At 36.6% G+C, this 27250-nt stretch overlaps 1 protein-coding gene across 4 annotated transcripts in view; it reads left to right on the forward strand.

Annotated features, from left to right (window-relative positions):
• Positions 1-27250, forward strand: part of MSRB3 (methionine sulfoxide reductase B3) — a 161866-nt gene that overhangs the window by 74227 nt on the left and 60389 nt on the right. For 2 of the 4 annotated variants that reach the window (XM_059936421.1, XM_059936425.1), the window contains exons 5-6: positions 5883-6062; positions 10009-10037. In XM_059936421.1, coding sequence (XP_059792404.1) covers positions 5883-6062; positions 10009-10037 — 209 coding nt within the window. The remainder of the gene's footprint in view (positions 1-5882; positions 6063-10008; positions 10038-27250) is intronic. The other 2 variants (XM_059936422.1, XM_059936423.1) reach the window with 1 other exon arrangement.

Here is a 27250-nt window from a genome sequence, read left to right on the forward strand (position 1 = left end):
TTCTTTTTCATTTCTGATTGCTGTGGCTAAAACTTCCGAAACTATGTTGAATAATAGTGGTGAGAGTGGACAACCTTGTCTTGTTCCTGATCTTAGAGGAAGTTTTTCACCATTGAGAATGATGTTGGCTGTGGGTTTGTCATATATGGCCTTTATTATGTTGAGGTAAGTTCCCCCTATGCCTACTTTCTGGAGGGTTTTTATCATAAATGGGTGTTGAATTTCGTCGAAAGCTTTTTCTGCATCTATTGAGATGATCATATGGTTTTTCTCCTTCAATTTGTTAATATGTTTTTTCACATTGATTGATTTGCGTATATTGAAGAATCCTTGCATTCCTCATTCTTTTTCTGATTACAACCTAGAGTAGAAATGAAAATTTCCAGACAAAATAAGAAAAGAAATATTATATGTAAAACTGATGTAGAGCAGTAAATGTCACTACCTCCCAAGTCTGCCTCATCCCCCAGAGAGCATGTGACAAGTATGTATATAACATCAGTGTTAAAGGACCAAGCAAAACCATTGGAAACATTTTCCCACAGCAGTATGAAGATACAAAGAGCCCACTGATCACAACCTTATGCTGTGCCAGCTGGTGGTCTCTACTAATTTGCAGAAGCAGCTGCCCAATGGTCAAAATGCAGGTAAAGCACTTTGGCAGAATATGGTTAAAAATATTAAGGGAGAATAGAGAAATCAAACATATTTTGTACCTAAAATAGGTTAAAGTGTATGAAAGCTGTAGACATTTTTATTTCCAGCTAATTTCTAGGTTTTTGGCTTTTATTGGAGGTCTGAGGTTGCTAAATATCTGACTGAAGAAGAAATGATATGTAGCAGTTTGCTAGGGCTGCCATAACAAAGTACCATAGACAGTGTCTTAAACAACAGAAATTTATTGTCTCACAGTTCTGGAGGCTAGAAGTCTGAGATCAAGGCATCAGAGGGTTGGGTTCTTCTGAGGCCTCTCTCCTTGACTTGTGGATGGCTGTCTTCTCTCTGTGTCCTCACATGGTCTTCCCTCTGTGTGTGTCTGTGTCCTAATTTCCTTTTCTCGAAAGAACGCCAGTCATATTGGATTAGGGCCCACTTGAATGACTTCATTTTAACTTAATTACTTCTTTAAAAACCTTATTTCCAAATACAGTCACATTCTGAGTTACTAGGGGTTAAAACTTCAGCATATGAAGTTTGGGAGGACACAATTCAACTCCTAATGTGAAAGTATACTCTATTCTCCTTAACCCTGTTTTCTTTAGTGTTTTGAATTTATTCTCAATAGCTAAAGAGTCTTTACTTTAAAAGCTTTATTCTCTCTAAGAGTTATATACACAAGAAACAATTAAATTATTTTAAAGGAAACATGTGATTAAGTACTATAAATCATACAGACAGGAAATGATATTGAAATTCAAAGAAGGCAGTTATCAACATGGCCTAGGGAAAACTGTAGAACCTGGAGAGCCAAAAATGGTCTTAACAATGACCTCTTTTTTCAGTCTTGTTTATCTGTAGGTTCAAGTTCTACAGATGCCAATTTTTATCATCTCATATTCACTTTTCCTCTGCTCTCTCCTTTCCCTTTTTCCTTTTCTTTATTCTTGGGAACTGTAGAAAAATTTAGATAGCTTACCTCTCCGTGGGGTAGGCTGTGTGGAGCAGCATTGATTTATTTCAAATGTCTCATTTTACTAATGAGAAGAATGCAGCTCACAAGTTAAATGACTTGTCCTGGTTGCTGAACTAGAATCCAGGTCCCCTGATTCTTATTCCAGTATGCTCTCAAGTGCACTGTGCAACTATTTTAGTTAGAGAATGTTTTATTTGTGTTTTAAGGACAAATAAGACTGCTTTTCTGTATTGTGTAATTGGGTCATTTATATTATTTTCCATTAGCATTCCCTCTTAAATATTTCCAGTTTCTTCAGTTATTTTTATTGCTGTTCCCTCATTTTTTCCTGCATGGTTTTTGACACTCATATTAAAATTGCACCCCAAGTAAGATATCAATCAGAGTAATACATTCTTTCTTTTATAATATAGTAGTATTTTTTTTACTTGCTAAAATATTGCTAGTTGTACTTGTAGCCATAAACTTTATTTAATATTATTGCTTAGATAAAACCTACCTTTTATTCAGCTTCTAATATATGCCAGGACCTGACCTACACACTTTACAGTATCATCTCACTTAACCTACACAAAACTTTTAAAAGGTAAACATTACTCCCATTCTGTAGATAGTGAAACTAAGATGTAGAGTGTAATGAACTTCTGTAAAATCACACAGGGTAGAAAGTGGAAGACCTGGGACTGGGCTCTGGTCTGTCTGTCTCTATCGGCTGCCTTTTCCACGATTGTTACCTCAGTATTAAGTGCTTCATAGACTACATCACTGCTGCATAAAGTCTCTAGCTTATCAGGGTGGCAGTGATCCCAGTGAAAGTGCTAGGGCCGGGTTAAAAGGAGAAACAAAAACAGTACCAGTGGAAGCAGAACTGTGTCACGGGGAGCAGGAATTTATACAGGCATGTTATCTGCAGTACATTACAGTGCTCAGTGAAAGACACTGTTGGTAAATGAAGAAGAATTGTAGCTGCGTCCTGGTAACTGAACTTGAAGGTTCTCATTGACAGGCTCATGTAAGATATCTTCAAGCAACTTAGGAGGGACTTTGCTGCTGTTCTGCTAATGATTATCACCTTGACTTCTAAATTTCTGGTTTTTTAATTTATATTTTTCAGTTAAAAAAAATTAAGCATGCAGTTAATGGGTATCTTTTATTTGTATCTTTTCTTTGTTTTTAGTTGTGGTAGCTAACATGTCTTTAAACATTTAAATTCATTTTGTTTTCTTTCTGCATATTTTTCTGTCTTTTGTATTTATAGCATCATTATTATCAAAATATAACATAGAGGCCTAAGTTTTAAACACAATAAGTAGATAGTTCATAACCTAGTACTGCTATGGTAACAATATCAGTTAGAATATGTTGGTTTAAAAGTAACAGAAATACCCAAGTGAGCGTGGCCTAACAATGCCAGACTTGACTTTCTAACTCAGCGGGAATTCTAGAGAAAGGCTGTTCTGGAATTGGAATGAAGTTAGGGTTCCGGGTTGGCATTTCTGCTATTTTCTTGGCCTTCTCCTCATGGTTACAAGATTGCTACAGCAGTTCTAAGTATCCTTATGTAATAACTTTAAAGGCAGGAAACAGGGAGAGTGTAGGAAAAGGGCCTTCTCCCTAAATCACCCCTGTCCTTTTCATGAGGAAAAACCTCCCCAAAAAGTACCCCCAGCAGAATTCCCTGTACCTCTCACTGCTCAGAGCTGGGTTCCATCCCTGTCCTTGAACCCGTCACTGACAAAGGAGATTAGGGTTGCCACAGATGGCTTAGCCTAATAATGATTCATTCCTAGGGTGGACACATTTTTCGCACCCTTCAAAAATTGCAATTCCGTTATCAGAGAAAAGGGAGACTGGCCGTTACATACACAACAGATAGTGTCTGCCACAACTATTGAACTCTTTTAGTATGATCAAATAACTATGTGAACAAACGTAGAATTACAACTCTGATGAGTGCAAAGGAGTGACTGGTGCTATAAAAGTATAAACTCAAGGGATTTAATCTAGTCTGGCTACTCTTCTTCAAAGAACTGATAATTAAGCTAATAATGGAGAAAGTTTTAGAAGTTAAGTAGGCAAAGGGGTTAAGGGATACTGGAGTGGGTTAGGGGGAGGAAGAGAGAGCATTCCAAGGAGAGGAAGTGTATTATGTATATGTAACTGAAAGAAGGTGCATAAATATTCACTGCCATTATTACTAGCCTCTGGTCTGATGAAAGCCTTTGAATTACTTGTAGGGGTAAGAAGAAATTCTTAGACTTATAAGTAGGATCCTGAAATATTGGAATTTCTGAAAATTTTCCATACTTTAGGAGCGACAACAGGGCAGGTTATTTGACTTGGATTGTCCTAGAAAATCCTTGGTATGGAGTTGCCATATATAATACACTAATAGGCAAAAATCAGTCTGCCCCTCCTACTCCTTCCCTCTAATAATTTTTTGCAGCTACAATCTTTAGTTGACATCAATTAAAAATAATAAGAACAGCATCCTCACTGTTCCACATGTTGTCTGAAACCTTTTGGAACATTGACTTCATTAACCTGTAGTTCATACTTACATGGGTCCCATTTAAATTTTTTCAATACAGTTGAAAGTAAGCAAAAAGCAGTGTTCTCTGAGACTTTGTGGATTCCTCATAAGAGACAATAAAATTTTAAAAATAATAAAATTTTAAAAACTTGACTTCAATATACATAGAACTTTCATAAATGCTAGGTTATTTCCTATAAATAGAGAACAGCAGTTTTATAAGCTTGTTCAGGACTATAGAGCTCTAACCAATGACTAAAACTGCCCTCTTTTGAAAATCTGAAACTTTATTATCAAAAGAATGCATATGTTATATATTTTAATTACTTAAAAGATAATAATGAGGCTTAAAATTTCCTAGCATCTACGCTTTATGGTTTTAAAATTCATAAAAGCTTTTCAGGTTTAAAATTTTTTAAGTTTTAGTTTAAGCCTTTTTTTAATGTGGCACTACTGTTACAACTGCTCTCACAAGACTCCAAAATAATAATGGCTTACACGTGGTAGCAGTTTGGGATTGATATGGTGCTGCTCGTGTGTGTGTACCATCAGCCAAAGGCTGGTGCTCTACTATCAGCTTCTCTCTCATGATCTAAGAATGGCTGCTTCAGCTCCTGGAATCACATCTGCATTCCAGCCAGTGGGAAGAAGGGGAGGGGTACAGACATTTGCTTCAAGGGCGTAAATCATAATGCTTCTCCTTGCATCCTTTTGGCAAGAACTTAGTCACACGGTCAAAACTAGCTACAAGAGAAGTGGGAAATATTGTGAAAAAATTGTCTTACCTCAGCAGCCATGTGCCCATCTAAAACTCAGAGATTCTATTTCCAAAATAAAAAAGGGGAGAATGAATATTGGAAAATAGTAACCGTCTGGGCTATATTCACCATCTTTTGGCGATTGCCAAAAGAACTGGTTGAATAGCTTTAAGCTTAGATGTTAAGTATATAATGAAGGAGTAAAATGGGTGTCTGTGGAGACACAATTATATTTATGGACCTTATACCCCATACAACCTTACTTTATGCATCTTTGTATTCCTACCATCCAGCATGGTATATGAATAAAAATAAGCACATAAGAATGTGTTTGGAATGAATGAATGAACATCCCTCTTTGTCTTTCTTGTATAATATGTATTGTGTGAATTCCTTTTTCATACTTGCCATTTCTTTGTCCTATCTATAATTTACTACTTTCTTGAAGAGGATTTATGAGTAGAGATGGTCAGAGTCCATAGTATAATAGAGGAGTACTTTGTGTCTCTGTGTATGTATGTGTGTACGTAAAATTTAATAGAAATCTAAATTAACTTATACCATAGGACCAGTTTTCTCAACCCCTAAAACTGACAGTATTAACTTCTATTATTATGTTTTAATTATTATTAGACTAGTTGTGGCTTTTGAAGATTCAGTACTGAGAATTCTGAAAATATTCTTTTTTTAAAACTGATACCTAATGTCATTAATTAGTTTGTGAAGATGTTTTCTCCGCACATTATGTGTATATTTTACATATTGACCAGCTATCTCTGGAAGAGATAAGATGGTCTGGGGATTAACAGTTTTCTGATATGATTTTTCATCTCTCAAAAGAGGCATTTTATAGAGCTTTTGGTCATTATATCTGGTTTTTGGCCCTCTGTTAATTTACAGATCCATTTGTTCATGTGTTAACTCCTGCTACACATTTTTAATAACTCTTAAATACCAGGTGCTGTGCCCAGTGCTGGGAACATGAAGATGGGCGAGACCTTGCATGCACCCTGCTGGGCTTAGTGTCAGTGCCACATGGTGTGGGGATTGCCGTGCCAGGCCCACACTGTGGAGTAACTGAAGGCGAGCGAGGAGCTCTAAGAGGCGAAGGGGCCAGCAAGTTGCTGCCAGGATTGAGGCAAGTCTGTGGAGTAGTCAAAGTTTGTCAGTGATGAGCTGGGGGAAGTGTGTCTAAGCTGAGGATACTGGATGAAGGCTGTGAGATTGTTAACACAAGTTCGTGTGCCGGACACACAGTGAGGCCAAACAAACTGAAATGTTGGAGTTTGGAACAGAGGAAGGTTTATTGCAAGGCCATGCAAAGAGACAAGGTGGCTTGTGCCCTGAAAAGCCTCCAGCTCCCCAAAGGGTTTTGGCAAAGCATTCTTTTTTTTTTTAACATCCTTATTGGAGTAGAATTGCTTTACAATGGTGTGTTAGTTTCTGCTGTATAACAAAGTGAATCAGCTATACATATACATATATCCCCATATCTCCTCCCTCTTGCATCTCCCTACCCCACCCCTCTGGGTTTTAAAGGCCGGGAGAAGAGGAGTACGTGATCAGCTGTACGCAGTTCTCTGATTGGCTGATGGTGAGGCAGCAGGGTTAACAGGGGTTAACATTATCAGTCCTTAGGCTCCAGGAGGCCGGGGGCTGTGTGCTCATGGTCATCAAGTAGTTCTTCCATTTGGTGGAAATTTGCCTCATATACTATTATCTAGGTACTTCAGAGTGGAGCTAAAGCAGAGGATATGGGGGAAGGCCTGTCCTGGGAAGGCCCCATAGGGTCCTGCTCGGTTACAAAATAACATGGCAATAGTTTGATTTGGTGAGAGTGAAGGCTACAGTTGAGAGGGCAGAAAGAAGCGGAAACAAAGAGGGAAGAGCAAAATGCTCTTCCTATTCTTCCACATTCCTGGTCAGAGAGTTCTTAATTCAAACCTTCCTGTGAGAGTGGAGAGCTGGGAGCACCTAGAAGCCAGAGGTTGGCCCTTGGGCCGGACTGTTATAGTCTAGATGGACTTGGAGCTCAGGGGCCTGGCGGGTGGGGACAGGCAATGGGTGATGGGTAGGAGTACAGAGCCTCTGACAGAAATGAAAGAGCCCCTCCCCCAATAAAGAAGCAAAGAAAGGAGGTGTTTCTCTTATGGATTCCATAGCCACTGGAAGAGAAGGCTGAGGGAGGCTTCTCCTCCTCTTCTCACACTTGGCCTAGTTGCCATTGCCCCTGAGTTTCCCCAGGCTGAATAAGTCTTTCAGTGGAAGACGAAATTAATTTAAAATTTGCACTATTCTCAGTTACTTGGTATCAATAGTTTTACACACAGTTTTCATTGTTTTTGTTATCAGGTATATCTGTCAAGGTAGGTTAGTATACTTTTCTAACAGTTTATTGCCTTGACTTATAACTTTTAAATAATTAGCTGTATTGTATCCCTATTTGTCCTCTTGCCAAGGCCCTGCAAATATTAGGGCCAAGCCTGGTAGTAAGTCACCATGTAAAAAGGTATGTCTTACTATGGGTCACAGACAAAAACGTTTCAAAGCCACTGACCTATGGACACCAAGTTCACAAGCCTCCGCGTGGCATATGAGGGGCCTACCGTGATCTGGCTCTCCGGCCCCTCCTCTAATCCTGCCTCTAATCCACCTCTAAACTGCACATACTCTCAATATGGGATGCATCTGTCTTCTTTTCTGTTCTGTTTCATTTTTTAAAAAAAATACTAGTTGCAATCCACTAAATTAATTTTAAAATCCACTGATGGGTCAACTTGTGACCCAAGTTTGGAAGAACTCTGCTCTGGCCGTTGGGGTGGTGGCAATGTGATCGGATTAGTGTTTTGGAAATGTCTGGCAGCTGATTAGAGGGTGGGTCGGAAGGGAATGGGGGATACGGGTTATGAGATTATTGAGCCAAAGATAGGCCTAAGATGGTAAGACTGAGGATAGAGAGGAGGGGAAGGTGGCAGAATCAGCAGGTCTGGGTAACAGCTTAGATATTGATGCAGAAGAAAGATATTGGTGCAGAAGAAAACTAGAATAACATCATAATTTCTGACTTAATAGGGAGCCTACAGCAGGAGAAATATATTTGAGGGAAAGGAAAATGAATTCAGTTCAGTGCTTGTGGCATTTGAGGTCACAGTGCGACATTCAGGTAGGATTTTAGTTGGAGGAAGGCTTAGTAAATTAGGGGCTGTAACAGGGCTGTTGGCTTTAGCATTAGGAAGCCACTGAGAAAACTTAGCAGGGACAGATCTCAGTGGTTCAAAGAGTGAATATGTTGGGAGGCCAGGAAAGGAAGACGTGCAATATAGAATATAGTCTATCCTTTCAATAAACTTGCTTGTAAAGCCAGGAAGAAAGAGGGATGAAAAGAGTAGGACACAGATTTGAAGGAGGGTTTTAATTAATTCTGGAGCACTTCTGTACAGGAGGGAGGAGGAACTTGGGGAGACGCAGATATTGAAGATACAACCGGAGGAAGGGGTAACTGATCCAACCTGGTTTCAGGGGAGATGAGAGAGTGCGCTTTAGGATGTAAATGCAGGGAACCTCAGGCAGAAGGAAGAGCACCTCTTATACAGCTGAGAGGGAGATAAGGATGTCTGTGGAGGCAGGGGTTTCCCTTTATAGACATGTGTTGAGTACAAGCACCAGGCACTGTGTAGGCGCCGTGGCTACAGGCGTTAGTAAGGCAGAGTCCAGCGGGGAAGATAGGCTAGGAAACCAGCAGGACAACGCGTGGTAAGTGTCGTTTAGAGTTATGCTCAGGGATGCTGGAAACAAAGAAGAAGGCATGAGGCCAGGCTTTCCAGAACAGGAGAGGACAAAAAGTGAAAATGGGTTTGCACCTGAAATAGGAGTCAGGGTCACCTAAGAGAAGGACTGAGATGAGGACTATGGTGGGACCAGGGTCTGAGACAAATATGAACCTGGGTTACAGTGGTGGTTGTTGATAACTGTGGTCATAATAATAAGTTTTCTCTTTTTATGATTATTGACTTGGTTTGAGCATCAGCTGAAACTTTATTTGGGAATACTTGAGAAAATGAATTTTTATGTCAAAGGAAGCTGTCTCTTGCTTATCCTTTGCCTCTTCCTCCTTTGATGACTTCTCTTGAAGCTAATTTAGGTAAAGAAAGCCACCGCTTCCAAAAGTGCTTTGGTACCCTGGCATAATTTCAAAGAAATCTCCTTTCCCACTTAGTTAACTACATTTCCCCAGGAAAAAAAAAAAAAAATCTTCTCTGTCAATGTAACATCCTTTAACAGGACTCCTGCTGGTCGGTTCTTGTCTCTTGCTGTGGCAGCTGTGAACATATATACTATTGATTGTTAATGTGTGATATAAATCCGGCTGGAGCATGCCCACTAATTGGTTTGAGAGCTAGATATAGACAATGCTGTCTTATAGTAGCTTGTGTAGATAGGCCTAGTCATAGGGTTAATTCTGCTTGACAGCACATCAGCAGCATCTTGAGAGTAATTACCCAACAGAAGTTTTCCCACAGCCGGACTGAGAGCTTCAAAGGCTTCTGAATTTACAACCAGTATTAACCTATATCTGAAACATAATGTTCCCACAAGGGCTCACATTTTTTTCTCCTTCTTATTAAATGTATGGGGTTACTAGGTTCATTTACTCTGTGAAGAACTTAGTGAAAAATTACTTGCTGTTGAATAATTGAAAATCTTGAATAATAAGTAAAGAGGATAATTTTAAATTTGAGTTTTTTATTGCTTTATTATATTACTGAAACAAGTTAATCTGTAAAGATTGGGTGCTTTTTTTTTTTTTACGTAATTTATTCTCTTTCTCTCAAAAACAAGCTAAAAAGTTAATATCTTTTCCATACTGCGCTATCTCTGTGGATATGTACGTGTTTAGAGGACCTAGGGTTATGCATGCATTTAAAATGGTTAAAATAAATATATATTTACATTTTAAAAAGCTGTCTTACTTGTTGATGCATGTACTGACACCTAAAACTATTGCATCTTTTTTCCCCCTCATAAAATCAGTTATTGTCTAACAAGCAACTTTTATATCGTAAAAAATTTCTTTCTCTTTGCAGGTCAGAAACCAAATTTGACTCTGGTTCAGGTATGTTTACATTAATAATGTTATTCTGAGTATATTTTATTTACATTATTCTCTGAGGAGTAATGCATCAGATCAAGAACCATTTTGATTTTAAACAGACTAGGCAGACTCTTTTCAAAACATGAACCCCACCTCAAAGCAGGGCTGTTGGCTGCTTGTGGCTGCTTGGAATCTTAACTTGGTGATGTTCACGTTGGGATTCTCGATAGCTCTGAAATAAGTATTAAATGCTCTGTATCTGCAGAGCTTCATTTTAAAAGCAAAGGAGGGGGTTGTACCTACTCATTGCTAAAAATAGAATATTATTCTCTCACTGGACAAAGCATCCTGGGTAATTTAAAAAATTCCCTGCAAGTGACTTGTCATCACATATGGGTAACAGATACATTTAATCCAGCAAACTGCAGAGGGTTTTAGCCAATAGAAATAGATATTTGTCTATGACTTACTAATTTTGAAAAATCTGTTTTGTTGGGGAGGTGGGTAATGGAAAATGAAGGTCACCTTAAGCCATTATTTTGTATCTATCAAGACAGTCTCACAAACAGTGGCGTATCAGCCTCATTAGATGTTTTCTTCTCATTAAGCATGAATATAGCTATATAATCCTTACATTTGACTGTGTCTTTGTGTCACTCGCTGAGATGTACGTGCTTCATAGTTTCTGACGGTGTTTGCAATTAAAGCACAAAACCTACCTCATGTTCAGTACGAAGGAATTATGCCCTTTAGTGAACTGTTATAGATAAATAAACATTAATTTTCAATTTCAGGAGAAAATAGTTTGCAGAAAATATATAACTTATTGAATTTAAAAGTAACATTCTTACTCTGGTTTGAGTTCCACTATGTTTTAACTTAAAAGTTTTCATTTATTATTTCACAAAGGGACCAAAGACTATGTATTCTTTTTGATAGTGGTGTTAAGGAGCCAACATGCTTTTCTTCTTCAAAACCTGTATCTTTCTTTTGAATTTCTCCAACTTGGTGAGACCCTTTAAATATGAAGTCTGTACATTTGAGTTAACAATTTCACCTAATTTGAGAACTGTGATTCCAGAAATCTGTCCATTCTGTGTGATCTTGGGCTTCTGGATCACATGTGACAGTGTGACAGTGGTAGCATAAGATAAACATCTCTGGTTTACAATGTTGACGATGTGGAGACTAGGCATGATGGCAGTGTATCCACTATTTGACTTTTTTATTGATTCATAGGAGGCGACTCAAAATGGTGTAAAAAGTCTTTGCCATTTTTTAATAGTTAAAATATTTAAATATAATAAGAGATAAATGAAAAAATTGAGAATGAATTTTTATATAAAATCGCATGCTTTTTACCATTGCCAGTCAGTCATCAAATATTTATTAAAAAGTCCACTTTGTTATGATCAAATTCCTTAAACATCAAGTCAAAAACTGGTTTTAGCCTACAGGATCTGGAATATAGCTTTTAAAAATGAAAAAGTCTACTAGGTTCTTTTCGGAGGTAAAACCTGGAAATAGTGTATAAAACTGAAATATTAGGCAGCTGCTGTCAAAGTTAGAAAATTTATGTTAAATTTTCAAAAGCAAATTAAAGTGTGCTGCTAAATTCCCATAGTGAGAGTTAGTATTTATCATGAAAATAGTTATAACATCTGTATAGGCACACATCTTTCACTCTTGTGACCAAAGGTTTTGTTCATGATTCTTATTTTTTCCGAGTCCTAATTTTTTTAAATGTCTTTCATGGACAACATCTGCATGTCTTTGAAAACTACAAAGTTTTGTGCTCTGAAAAATCTTATGGGGAATACTGATTAAAAGTTTATTTATTCTTTTAATTTTGAATCTAAATATGTTGTGGAAATAATTCAGATGGTTTCAAATTAAGAATCAGGTAATTCTTTTTTCTTATAAATTCTTTTAGCTTAATATCAAATGAGGGAATCATGACAAAGGAAGTTAGAAATGTATTCTTTGGCATTCTATATCATGCAAATTTTGGTTAGAAATGAGGTAGCATATTGGAACAATTAAATGTATGACTTTAATAGGTTCAGGTTCTCTATTGTTCATCAAATACAGAAAGTAAACTAGCTCTGTTTAATGTTGTATACAACTGTAACATTGTTCCTGACAAAGTAAAATTTTTAAATGAAGGAAGATGCTGATCTTACTAAGAAAAAAGAAAAACAACCTTAAAAAAATAAATACTATGGTCAATGACTAGCCATAAAGGAAAGAATTTCAAAGTAAATATATATATGTATATATATATTTTTTTCAAGTAAAGAACCCAACTTATGCAGAGCTTACTGCACATTTGCAATTTGCAGTTTGTGTAAATGAGTTTCAGGCTGTGGAGTGAGATTCAGGAGGAAGGAAGGAAAGTTTTCATTGTCAGCACATGGTAAAAAATGTCAGCTATTGAATATATACCAAAATGATCAACCTAGAAAGTGATTTAATTTTTTTCTTATCAAAATTGTATTGATTTTTTTCTACAAAAGCAAATTCACAAACAACTTCTTTGCATTTTTTTAAAGTTTCAAAAAAATTTATAATGAAAAATTTCAACTGTACATAAAAGTACAGGGTGTCGTAAATGACCACCCACACATTCATTATCTAGATTTTACCGTTATCAATAATTTGCCATTTGTTTCAGTTTTCTTTTTCTGCTTTAATTATCTTAAAGTGAAATACATACATTTCATGTGATTTTTAAAGCCTAAAAATTATAGATTGTGTTGATTTATTGAAACAGATCATTTTTTTTGAGGTTTTTATTTCTCTCAGAAATTTGAGTCACATACAAATTCTTATGGAAAGGATCTGGACATTACCGTGTCCACATTCAGTTAGAGATGTTGAATGTTCTATTCATGTGACGAAGGTTAAGAAAAACTTTAATCAGAAGGTGCTGAATTAATTCTAATCTGAGAACCCCAGAATCGTCCTATCCTCAAGATTAATTTGATGAAAATTTTAGCTGCCTTCTAGCTGTGTCCTCTATGTACTGAGTTGTAGTCTGATTAAGTTCCGTTTCTGTTGGTTTATAACTCAATCACCTAAAGGTTTCAGCTTTGTCAATTGAGAACAATCAGCCTACCTTCTTTCTAAAGGAGTTTTAAGGGTTCCATTTTAATACTGTTTCCTAGCTGATGTACTAATGTTGCTTGCCTATGATCCTGTGTAGTTGGTGATTTTAGTAATAGAGTAAAACAGACTTCCTTTTATGTTCAGAAGTAGCAAGAAGCTGTGCTCTTCTCCCCACCTCCCAAGAAGGGAAGTTAGTTGATGCTGGAGGAAGCAGAGCATTGAGTTTAATGTAGTGATTAAACATGAAAGCCATATATCAAATCTCAGGAGAAACATGCTTTTGAAAGAGGCAGAGAACTGTGGAGCATATTGCATGATAGGCTATGTAAACAGAGCCCTGGAGGTCAGTGTGTGGATGCAAACCAATTAAATAAAGAACTTACTGGCTTTGCTTTCTATCATCTGGATGGGGAGGATCACAAGTTAACATGCATACGGTTGAAGTGTAAACTTTGCTTGAATAAGCTGGGCACCTTTGGAAACTTCATTAACTCTTTCAATTCACTACTGAGGTTGGTTGGGTTTTGTTTTGTGTGTTGTTATTGGTTTTTAGAAATTTAACCAAAGTCCTTCGAAAGTTAAAACAAAACCCAAAATATATGCTCTCTTGGCCCTTCTGTACATACCTGTCAGCAAAGGTGCTAGTGAAGAGTAGAATGGAAGACAAAGCAAAGAATGAACTGCTGAAAAGACCAGAGTTGGCTGTGTAGTCAAATTTCAAGGATGTGCACATGTCTTTTAAAAACAACCCATTTGGAAAAACAGAGCTCTCGCAGAATAACTGAAAAAAGATGTTTTTCTCGTATCCTGAATTCTGGGTATAAGGAAAAGATATAGTTGGAATTTACTAGTCACTATATAACATCAGGATATTGTTATTTCTGTTCTATTAAAATAGAATAGTTTTCTGACCAAGAAGAACATGAAGCCTATAAGTTAAAAACTGTATGTTAAGGACTGCCCAGAGTCTAATTCTGTGGTCCTAACCCTCTCAGGCAATGTTTGGGTGAGAACATGAAATACCAAGTTAAATGGTATAGTTTCATGGTCCATAAACATTCAAAACAAAGATTTTTTTTTTTTTTTTCTGTAGAGTCATGTTGGCTGAGAAAGTGAATAAGCTTATGTTTAGTGCTTGTTGATTCTGGGCTGCTTGGAATAGCAGTACTAAGGAAATGGGCTCATAGAACACAGCAACTCAAAGGTATAAGATTTCATGAAAGCAAATTATGGAGGATTAAGGAACCTAATGAGCGTGGTTTAGTGTCGAGAGTGGAGGAGAGAGCTCACTATTAAATAAAGCCCAAGAGTGTACAAGGTTAGGAGATCCTAAAAGACACGATAATAAAAGGCACAACAGAATATAATTATCCTGAGAGGAAAAAAAAAAAAAAAAACAACTCAAAAACTCCAAGGAACAAAAAGCAGCTAGTGTCGCTTTTAAGATCTGTAGTTAAAAAGGAATCTACACCAGGGTAAGGAACTAAAAGAATATAATCAGTTAAAGCTTGAGGCAAAAACATATGGGTGGTGAAAAACAGAGTAGGCTGTTAATGGTGGTCACTAAGTTGAAGGGAAATGGGGAATTTAAACATAGTAGAACTAGAGTTTTGAAAGCTTATTAGCAAATGAGACCATCTGCCTTACATAGTAAGCCCTTCTCAAGAAATATTAATAAGGAAAACATTTTCAGATCTTAGAAATGTGAGAATATGTTGACAATACTTTTTAATTCCTACAAATCAATTTTGTTATTTTAAAATTTCTTATTTTTAAAGTTCTCATAACAATGAAGAACCAGGAAATAAAATATAAATCTCTATAAGAGTATTGAAATCTGTCTTTGGGCATCCTTCATTAATAAGAGAATACTGGGCTTCCCTGGTGGTGCAGTGGTTAAGAATCCGCCTGCCAATGCAGGGGACATGGGTTCAAGCCCTGGTCTGAGAAGATCCCACATGCCGCAGAGCAACTAAGCCTGTGCACCACAACTACTGAGCCCGTGTGCCACAAGTACTGAAGCCCACGTGCCTAGAGCCCGTGCTCCACAACAAGAGGAGCCACTGCAATGAGAGGCCTGTGCACCGCAACCAAGAGTAGCCCCCGCTCACCACAACTAGAGAAAGCCTGAGCCCAGCAACGAAGACCCAATGCAGCCAAAAATAAATAAATTAAATAAATAAATTTTTTAAAAAAGAAAATGTTGACTGTTCATCTATTCATTCATTCAACATACATTTATTAGGCGTACTATATGCCAGATGCTGAGGCTATAGCTATGAACCGGGGGGGATACAATTCCTTCTCTCACAGAATCTTACAGCTGGTTGGTCTATTATACAAATTCACATGGATTTCTTTGCATATTTAGCTGAGAAGGGCTAACAAGGTTAAATTTGGATCCAGATGGTGAGTTAAAGAACTCTTGATATTTAAATGTAAGCTAATATATTTTAAGTTTTGACAAATTCACCTTTCGTTACTTTATTCAAACCACATCACTGTTTTCTACTTTAAAGAGAACACTTTTAAGAGAACAGCCTAATAATGCTAATGGCTGGTGTTTAGTTTTTCTATAGCTTTTAATAAGGAGTGGCATTTCACATTTGATTATCATTAAGAGAGATTAACTTAGAAGAGAACAATGACAAATGTTTGTGGATACTATTCTCTTCACTTTTATTTATTTTTTAATTCATTCTTTTACTGGATCCTATTCAAGGTTGGCCTGGAAAATCAGGCAGTCTCTCCTCTATAACAATCTTATGGGATTGTGTAGAAGCAAGTGGAGGGGACATAGCCCTTCATCTCCTTTTATAAACTAAATTAAAGACCAGGAAGCAGCAAGGCATGTTGGCTAAGTACTGAGGTGCTGGAGCATATAAATCTGAATGAAGTTTTTCTTTACTTCCAATAATTTTCAATTGGTTTTCTTGGATTTCATGTATACCATTATGTCATAGACTTAAACTGTATTTTCTTTCTTTCTTATTTAGAATTAAAGCATTTATAACTATAATTTTCCTTTACTAAAGCTTTAACTGAACCCAGGAGATGTTTAAATATTGTATTTTGAGTAGTTGCAGTTCTGATTTTCTTTTGGACATATTGATTAGGGAAGTTTTTAAATTTCCAAACTTTCTGCTTGCTACTTTTGTTAGTAATTTTCAGTTTCATTGCTTGATGGTCAAAGAATGTGACTTTACCACTTTTTAGTAAGTCTGTTGTTCATTACTTATTAGAATTTTATTTTGGGGCCTAGTGGGTATTTAATTCTTGTTACTCTTCTGTGGGTGATTTGAAAACTATATTCTCTGCAACATAAATTGTTTGATGCATAGTTATTGGCTCAACCTGATTCATTATTTTTATCATTATTTATTTGGTTTCTATTTTATCTGACAAGGACTTTGAGAGGAGAGACAATTTGTCATTCAGTGTTTTTTAACCTGAATTCCACCTCCTTAGATATCACCATCCCTGTGTTGTCAGCTCCACGTGCTCTATATATTCTGGTGCTAGCCATCTTGCTTAGGTCATGAATTGTACTTGTTCTCTTGTAGAGAACATTATTCCAAAGCAGTGCCCATGGAAATGAAGGCTGCTCTAATTAGGAAACTTATGTTATTCCAAATTTATATGTGAAGCAAGAGGTTGTTTTACCACTTGTAAATACACGTGCTTGCCCCTTCCCTCTTGCCCTCAACACCACCCCATAGCTTTATAAGGAAAAAGGCTCTGAGCCATCATACGATGCAAACCTTTGTTTTCTCCACTTAGCATCCTCCCCTACTCCTTCATCTGTCTGGCAAGATTCTGTTTATGTCTTAAGGCTCAGATCAAGCATTGCCCCCTCAATTAAATATAGTCTTCCTTTACACCCTCCCAAGAGTTAATCATCCCTTCCTCTGTGCAAACATTGGATCTTGTATTTACATTTACTATAGCATTTATTATCTGCTATAATTATTTGTGTGGATCCCTCTTCCTCTTCAAGTCTGTCTCTTGAAGGCAAGAATCATGTCTTATTCACCTTTATAACTTCCGTATCCAATGTGAAATAGTCAATAAACAAAAATTCAGTGAGGTTGGGAGTCTTTGTTCTGTTCTCCAATTGTGATTGAAATGCTTAACTAATGACCAAAGAATTATTCTTCCCTCTCTTAGTGTAGAGTTGTTGCTGGCAAGTGGCTACTCGGCCAGAGATTACAATTTCCAGCCCCTTTGCATCTGTGTGGGGACATATGACTAATTCTCCCAGTGGAGTACGTGTCATTTCTGGGCTAAGCGGATTAAGTATCCAATATGCCTTCCCACATCTCACTTTCCCTTCTGAGGTTACATCAGAGGTACATGTTGAACATGATGGCATCACAATACGGAAGGGGTCTTGGTTCCTGAGTCATACTTGGAAGAGATCCACTCGGGAGAGCTCTTCACCCAAGAACATCTTCATTGGCCTTTATGTAGAGGGAAGTAAACTTTTATTGTAATAGGCCACTGAGATTTTGCCATTGTTTATGAGGGCAGCTAACGTTACATAGCCTGACTAGCTCAGTGCCTAGAATACTCCCTGGCAGTAGTTGGTACTCATTGATTACTGTTGGACAAATGATAAAATTAATGGCTAGGGATTACATTATCTAACCTAAAGATGATCCTCTAAACTAATGATCATACAAATATAGTAGGTTCATAATATAGTATATTATGTTCTGTATAATCACTGGGCCTATCAGTTAGTGATTGCCGCAGTAACGAAGTGTAAAAAGACACCTTAAAAAGCAGTGGCTTAAAACAACAATATTTGTGCTCACATGTCCATGAGTGGGAGTGGGCTTGGGTGGGAGTTGGTTGACATAAGCTAGTCACAGGTTGGGTTCAGGTCTGCTCCACAAGTCTTGTCATTGATGATAAAAAGTAACAAAGCAAGCCCAACTATGCAAGCATATTTCAAGCCTCTGCATCAGATCTGCTAGCGTCCCATTGGCCAAGCAAGTTGCATGTCCAAGCCAAAAGTAAAGGAATAGAAAGAGCTCTTCCCAACCTAGTGGCAAGACGGGAATAAAGACACAGACCTACTAGAGAATGGACTTGAGGATATGGGGAGGGGGTGGGGTGAGATGTGACAGGATAAGAGAGTGTCATGGACATATATACACTACCAAATGTAAAATAGATAGCTAGTGGGAAGCAGCCGCATAGCACAGGGAGATCAGCTCGGTGCTTTGTGACCACCTAGAGGGGTGGGATGGGGAGGGTGGGAGGGAGGGAGATGCAAGAGGGAAGAGAAATGGGAACATATTGTATATGTATAACTGATTCACTTTGTTATAAAGCAGAAGCTAACACACTATTGTAAGGCAATTATACCTCAATAAAGATGTTTAAAAAAAAAATAATAATAATAATAAATTTGTGTGTTTTTTTTTTTTTTAAACTATTACTCTTTTTTTTTTTTTTTTTTATAGCTACTTTATTTATTTATTTATTTATTTATTTATTTTTCGCTGTGTTGGGTCTTCGGTTCGTGCGAGGGCTTTCTCTAGTTACGGCAAGTGGGGGCCACTCTTCATCGCGGTGCGGGGACCGCTCCTCATCGCGGTGCGCGGGCCTTTCACTATCGCGGCCCCTCCCGTTGGGGGGCACAGGCTCCAGACGCGCAGGCTCAGTAGTTGTGGCTCACGGGCCCAGCTGCTCCGTGGCATGTGGGATCTTCCCAGACCAGGGCTCGAACCCGTGTCCCCTGCATTAGCAGGCAGATTCTCAACCACTGCGCCACCAGGGAAGCCCCTGTGTTGTTTTAAACCACTAAAAAAAAAGAAAGAGCTCTTCCCTTCCCACTTGTCATGCAGGTGTAAGTATCCTGTCTTTCCTCTAGTGGGCAGAACTGCCGAGTCACATGGTAATGGGTGTGGAGATAGGGAGGGGAGAGGAATAGGAGCCAAAAATTGAATCTACCGCATTGGAACATTATGTCCTCAGATCAGTTATTTAGTAAAAATATGTATAGAGTTAGAATGATTATATTTTTAAGTGGATCCGGTTCCTTCTATATAATTGCATTATTTGGTAACCTAAGTTCAGATGTGATATTAATGGATATATGATGAAAATACTTGTATAATGCTTTACCATTTAAAAAGTATTTTAACTAATCAAATTCGAGACTCACAAAAATCTTTGTAAGATACACAGGGATATTTTTACCAGCGAAGGACTTGAGATACGGAAAGGTTAAGTGATTTGCCACATAAATAGTAAATGGCCAATCTAGGATTGGACTTCAGGTCTCCAAGTTGTGAGGACTGTGTCCTTTTTATTAGATCATGAGATAGTTATTTTAATGAGCAACTTTTGTTTTTAACTTTTCTATTATTAGCTTTTTATTTTATATAATTACTATGTTTAGTAACTATTATACATTATAAATTATAAAATTTAATCTTTTATCAAACATAACAATGTGATTATAAACACACCTTAAAAATACAAAGTGTAGTACAGATTTATAAATGATTACAATGTGGCTAGTTTGTAGGCCATTGAAAATGTCGCTGGAAGTTTCCCAAGAGGCCTGAAAAGATAGTATCAATTGCCTTGGTGAATTTTCTGTGTTCTAGTATCTAGTCAAACTTTCAGGCTCAGAAACCTAGATGTTTCAGTATCTCTCAGGGATGGACTCATGTTGACAAACCCAAAGGATGGATGGATGAAGCTAAAATGCCAATGTATTTGTTTACAATGAGAAATATAATTTTCACATGGCTCAGAATACTTACATCTGCACGATCAGTGTCTTCTTTCTCTGGTCAAGCTATATGACTCACAAAATCACCGTAAGAACTCATTATATCAATTTGTCGAAATAAATCATTTGTGTTGGGGCTGAAATTTCCTTACTATTGTATATTATCACCCTAAAGGCAGACCTACATAGGGAGTCAGATCATATCCAGAAAGTGGCCCTGTTGAGCACAGAAAAAGAACAAAGGGAAACAGACAAATTGAATGATTAGCTTTATGAGTTAAAGTTAACATGAATTGTCTATCTCAAAATAGGGACGGTCCTGGCCATTGAGACCTTATTTAACTTGATATTCATTGGCTTCAGCTTCATCCATCCGTATAAAAGATAGTTTTGCCACTGGACCTGGAAAACATAGTACAAGGCCATTACTTAAGACTTTGTTTCCAAGTTCTTGGAGCAGGAGATCATGTGTAGTAACTTTAGAACTTAAAATTTATAATTTAAATGTTTCTTAGCTATTGAAGCGTATATTAAAATTTTAATGGTTTAACACACCACTTCAGCATACTAAAATTAAGATGTAGACCAAGGTCAATATATAGATCAAGATAGAGGACATTTCCATTACCCTAGAATGTTCCCTCATATTTTCCTTCAGTCACTCCCCACTCCCCAGAGGCAACCACTATTCTGACTTCAATCACCATTGATCAGATGTCTGTTCCTGAACTTCATATTAAATAGAATCATACTGGGACTTCCCTGGTGGCTCAGTGGTTAAGAATCCGCCTGCCAATTCAGGGGACATGGGTTTGACCCCTGGTCCGGGAAGATCCCACATGCCACGGACCAACTAAGCCCGTGTGCCACAACTACTGAGCCCACGTGCTGCAACTACTGAAGCCCATGTACCTAGAGCCCGTGCTTCTCAACAAGAAAAGCCCCCCGCTCGCCGCAACTAGAGAAAGCCCGTGCACAGCAACGAAGACCCAACACAGCCAAAAATAATTTTAAAAAAAAGAAAAAAGAAAGTTAAAAAATTAAGTAAATAAATAAATAAAAAATAAAAGCTAGTTGTTTAATATCCAGGGTATGGATGTATAGTACAACTTATTTTAAAAAATAAATAAATAAAATAAAATACAATAAAATCATACAGGATGTACTCTTTTGCATGTGATATCTTTTGCTCTCTGTAATGTTTCTGAGACTCGCACATGTTATTTGTAAGTACCAGGAGTTATTGCTGAGTAGTATAAGTTGGGATGCATATTTTGGTCCAGTTCTGGCTACCATTCATGCAGTTGTGTTTACTATGAGTAGTCTCTGTTTCTAACATTCTAAGGCCCAGAATACTGTTGTTAATGCATTGAGCCAGTATGTAGACGTTTTTAATACTTTGATTCTGCGTGGTCAGTCAAATTGCCTGTGCATGTAGAGCACTTACTCTGCTTAAGACATGGTGAAGGATATATGAGTATGACACAGTTCCTGCCCTCATGGAGCTTATAATCTAATTGGAGAGGTGAGATATATACACACACAGTAAGGTATCTTTGGGTGCAGGACAATATGAGTGGTTCCAGTAATAGAGTCCTAGTAGAATTTAGAAGAAGGGGGATTACTTTAGGCTACGGTGATTGATGAGGGTGATTGATTCCTTGTTGGAGGTAGAACTTGGATCTTCGAGGGTAGAGTTTAGGTAGATATAAAGACGGAGATCATTTTAAATAAAGAGTCAGTTGAAGGCAGACACAGAGGCAAAGGTGCAAAATATATTTGAAGAACAGTAAGTAAACCAATTTGCCAGAACTGGAGGATTTTTGCTTGGGACTAATGGTATAGTTGGGAATCTATTACAGACCACAGGTTAGAGAATTTGGACCTAATTCTGTGGACAATAATAATAGTAACAATTGCTAACATTGATTGTATATTACTGTGTGACAGGCATTGTACTAAGTGCTTTATATTTACTAACTTATTTAATCTATAAGAGCTATACATAATTATTTCCATTTTATAAATGAGTAGACTAAGGCACAGAAAAGTTGGATATTTTGCTGAGATTCAGGTACCTAGTAAGTGACAGAACTGGGATATGATCCTAAGTAGCCTGATTCTAGAACCCATAGTCTGAACCATTATGCAATTTTTAAAAACCTAGAATATAAGTTGATATGATGCAAAAATTATGAATTTTTACTCATACATCCTTTTACTCCTACACATGACATACACATCCACACAGCCACATGTTTGTAGAAATTTTCTCCTCCAGAAAGTAGATTCCATAGTCTGTTGAGAAATGGATTTTGCTAGTGATGTATAGTTTTGGTTTCTAAATGCAGATCATCCCCCCCCCCCAGCACTAAATCACCTGCTGAAAAAGATATTTACATGGGATTTGTTGTAAAAACATGATAGATGAAGAATTAATTGGCTCTAGAGAATTGATAATCGTTTTGTTGGTGGGCCAACCCCTTATTTTTAATATAGTTCAAAATTAATATAATTCAATTCATACAGCTTACTATAGTTTCAATAGGAAGTGAAAGTGCTTACTTTATATTGATAGATATCCATCAAGTGGAATGAACTGGTGGCCATCATAACCATCTTTGAGGCAGTAACGGATTATTTGTCAATTCATGTTGATTGACATATCTTCATCATTCCTGGGCAGAAATAAGATACATTCAACTACAAAGTGTAGAAAATTTTGGTATAAACACATTACTTGGTTACAGGCGTAGGGTTTTTAACATTTTGCAGGAGTATGAACTATTTTAAGGAATAAGTATAAATGAAGTAGTAAGCAAGCTAGCAATCATTTGCTTATTATATCAAAATTGATATTAAAATACTGTAATCTAAAATGACAATGCTGGACTTCCCTGGTGGCGCAGAGATTAAGAATCCGCCTGCCAATGTAGGGGACACGGGTTCGAGCCCTGGTCTGGGAAGATCCCATATGCTGCAGAGCAGCTAAGCTTGTGCACCACAACTACTGAGCCTGCACTTTAGAGCCTGCGAACCACAACTACTGAGCCCGCTTGCCTAGAGCCCGTGCTCCGCAACAAGAGAAGCCACTGCAATGAGAAGCCCGCGTACCACAAAGAAGAGTAGCCCCCGCTCGTCGCAACTAAAGAAAACCCGCACACGGCAACAAAGCCCCAACACAGCCAAAAATAAATAATAAGTTAATTAATTAATTTTAAAAAAGATATCTATACTTTATAAAAAAATAAAAAAAATAAAATGGCGGGCTTCCCTGGTGGCGCAGTGGTTGAGAATCTGCCTGCCAATGCAGGGGACATCGGTTCAAGCCCTGGTCTGGGAAGATCCCACGTGCCGCGGAGCAACTGGGCCCGTGAGCCACAACTACTGAGCCTGCGCGTCTGGAGCGTGTGCTCCGCAACAAGAGAGGCCACGATAGTGAGAGGCCCGCGCACCGCGATGAAGAGTGGCCCCCACTTGCCGCAACCAGAGAAAGCCCTCGCACAGAAACAAAGACCCAACAGAGCCAAAAATAAATAAATAAATAAATAAAATTTAAAAAAAAAATAAAAAATAAAAAAAAAATAAAATGGCAATGACTTTTTAGTTATTTTTATGTCTTAAAAAAATTTTAGTACTGTCTTTCGTATTGTAGAACTAGTTTATAGGAAAGAACATTTTACAAGAGTTTCTTTTGATTTTTTTTAAATAAATTTTTATTTATTTATTTTTGGCTGCGTTGGGTCTTCGTTGCTGCACACAGGCTTTCTCTAGTTGCGGCGAGTGGGGACTACTCTTTGTTGTGGTGCGTGGGCTTCTCATTGCAGTGGCTTCTCCTGCTGTGGAGCATAGGCTCTAGGCGCGTTAGCTTCAGTAGTTGTGCCTCGCGGGCTCTAGAGCGCAGGCTCAGTAGTTGTGGCACACGGGCTTAGTTGCTCTGCGGCATGTGGGATGTTCCCTGACCAGGGCTCGAACCCGTGTCCCCTGCATTGGCAGGCGGATTCTTTACCACTGCGCCACCAGGGAAGTCCCTCTTTTGATTTTTAAATTAATTTTTCCTGGATAGGAATCAAAGACGAACAAATTAAAAGTAAATTTTTGCTTGATGACCATTAGTCTTTTAGTGAATTTTCAATATATGTGTTTTGGAGAATCAAACCCTGTTCCTTAGTTAGGAACTTAAATGGTCAGATATCTGGCCTATGTGGTGATCAAATGTTGCAAATTAGTAATCTTCCATCATAGCTGTACTGTTTTTTTGTTTTTGTTGAAATTAAAGACATTTAACTGATATATATTAAAGACATTTTTTTTTCTTTTTTTGTAATCTGCCTTCCTTCCTAGTTATCATGTTTGCTTCTTTTGCTCAGTCTTCATTTTCTCTTTCTACCTTTTATAAAAAATTTTTTAAAATATTTATTTATTTATTTATTCATTCATTCATTCATTCATTTGGCTGTGCCAGGTCTTAGTTGCGAAGTGTGGGCTCTTAGTTGCGGCATGCAGGCTCTTAGTTGTGGCATGAGGGCTCTAGTTCCCTGACCAGGGATTGGACTAGTGCCCCCTGCCTTGGGAGCGTGGAGTCCCAACCACTGGACCACCAGGGAAGTCCCTATTAAAGACATATTTAGTCAACATTATATTTTCACACAGTAGCATGTGGTAATGTTTGTTGAATAAGTGATGAGTGAATGAATGATAAATGGAATGATGTTGAGTTTTGCAAAGAAAAGTATTTTGCCATTTCCAAAATAATACAGAATATTTACCACGTATAAAAATATTTTTCTTCAAAAAATGTACCTATAAATTACCTTGCATCCAAATCATTCACGCTATTGATGGAACACCATTATATAGAAGGTGAGATATGTAAATGACAAAAAGAAAATTCGATAACAATGAATATGTTTTACAGCAGAACATAACAACACAAAACACTAATGCAAAGATTTAAGTTTTATAGCCTATCAAATTAGTAAGTCTCAGGCTGCCCAACCAATCAAAAATAGAGTTTGAGGTACTATACTAACATATTAGATTTAAATTCATTTCTATGCTGAATATTCTATTAAAGCAAATTCAGTTTTTCCCGTGTGGTTATATACTAAAGTAAAATATACTTTTATTGTACGAATGAAAATGGCATTGAAACTCATTCAAATGTAATATCAATACATTAGCATTAATCTTTGTAGGCATTTATTCAAATTTATTGCATTTTGTGGCTTGCTTTATATTAATTTTTATCTACATATTTGCCTTTTAAATTATACTATATGGAAATTTATTCGATTTATTTTTTATCGTGACCTGTTTCTTAGTTAGTAGTACTCCATAGTTGTTTAGATATGTGACTTTTGCTGATTTATTTATTGAGACATTTGTTGCTTTTTAAATTCTAAGCAATGTACTAACATATTTATTTTTCTAGCTATATGATTTTATTTTTGGGGGGATTGTAGAAGAATACTGCATATCTACAACTTAAAATTGCCTTTAGTTTCAAGTATATGTGTTAATATATAAGAGAATTAAAATTTCCCCCCAAAATCTAGTTTTAAAATCATTTTAAATTCATTCATGATGAAATACAATTTTTCCCCAAAAGTTTTCTGTGTAAAATTAGTATGCATTTTATGCAACCTGAGAATTTTATAAAATTTTATGAAAATACAGTCAAGTCAGATGTAGAAACAGCTTCGTAGAACTACACATTATGATGTTTTGTTAAAACGATATAAATTTTTATAAATGAATAAATTAATAAAAAGGGAAATTTTAGTGCCAAGTGAATACCATTTCATCAATTTGGAAGTTTAATGTAACCATGCTCAATTCCACAGTTGTTTGTTGATTACACACTCAGGTAGAGCTTTGCATGTTGCCCTAAGCAAGCTATTTGTTAATTATTTTAAAATAATTTAGTATCTAACAGAAATAACTTTCAGAGTAGAAATAAACTACCGTTAGGGTATTCTTACATGACTGTGATAAGCAGGGAACAGTCACCTCTCTCTGCTACTTGTTTGTTTTGTAGTTAACGAGGCCAAGGGAGGGAAGCTTTTGATGATTTTGTGCTTGTGTGCCTACACATACCTAAGGAAAAAATAATCACAGATCCCAGTATCAGTTTAATTATGCAGTTGATTTAACTGTTGATTCAACAGCTAGTTACTGTTCATAATATTTTAGTATTTGTAAACTTGGTGGCATGGGTGACAATAGAGTAATGATAAATGAATATGTTTTCCTAAAGTAGGAAATTATATAAATGAACAAAGATGCTTTGTTAGTGGGATTATTTTAAATGTAAAGACATGCAGCTTAATAATAACCAACTTTATTACTTAATAGACATGACTATATAGATTTGAGGAAAATGTTTAAAGACAGCTAAATTATATTTTTACACATGGTTAATTCTAATCTTTATCTTATAACCAATTTAAAAAATATATTTTTATGGTTTTTCAAAAGACTGTTTTATAGAAATCCAAAGTATATCATGTCTTAGCAATTATTTTTTTAACTGCCTTTTAGACATTCCCCAGTTTGAAAAGTAATTAGACTAATTCTCATCTCTATCCTGTAACCAGTTTATAAAAAAGTAATCTTTTATATTCTTTCAAAATACTTCAAATTTATCCATTAGAAATCTAAAAGATAACCATGTCTTACTTTTATAAAATGGTTGGTAGGAACTTACTTCTCTACTTTATTCTTCTTACTGCTAGATTTAATAATCTTTCTCTTTTGGCATGATTTTTCAAGAAGGTATTTTTCCAATTCACATGAATTTTGATATATATGATGTGTCACCACATAAGTCATGGGTATACATAACAGCAAGATGAAAGCATCTATATTTATCTGTTACCTGCATTTCTCACTAGGAGTCAACAGAATGGCTGTATATGAGATGATCAGAAACAGGAAAGCTATGGTTTAGAAAATGTTTTAATCTGTTTCAAATAACAGCAGGGCAATCTGGTAAAAATGACATGATTAATGAGTGAAGAAGATTAAAATATTTTCGCATTCTGTTTTTAATGACCACTATCTTAAGTTTCTACTCTAAAATTTATAACTAGTAAAATATTACAGAAAAAAATATATCCTTCATAATCCACTGGAAGTTGTGTTTTACCTTATCAAATTGTGCCTGCTTTTTAACCAAAACAGCATAAATTAAAAACAAATTTTAACTAAAATACAGCTTTTGTGCTATTCTTGAATATATCCATTATATTCTTGAATATATTCATTAATATTTATTAGGTTAGGTTCAGCATAAAAAGCTAAAATTATTGTTTTCAGTTAGGCAAGGTAGCATTTCAGTCAATATGTAATTTTAAAATTTACCTTTACAACT

Source organism: Balaenoptera ricei, chromosome 10, assembly GCF_028023285.1.
Source record: "Balaenoptera ricei isolate mBalRic1 chromosome 10, mBalRic1.hap2, whole genome shotgun sequence".
NCBI lineage: Eukaryota > Metazoa > Chordata > Mammalia > Artiodactyla > Balaenopteridae > Balaenoptera > Balaenoptera ricei.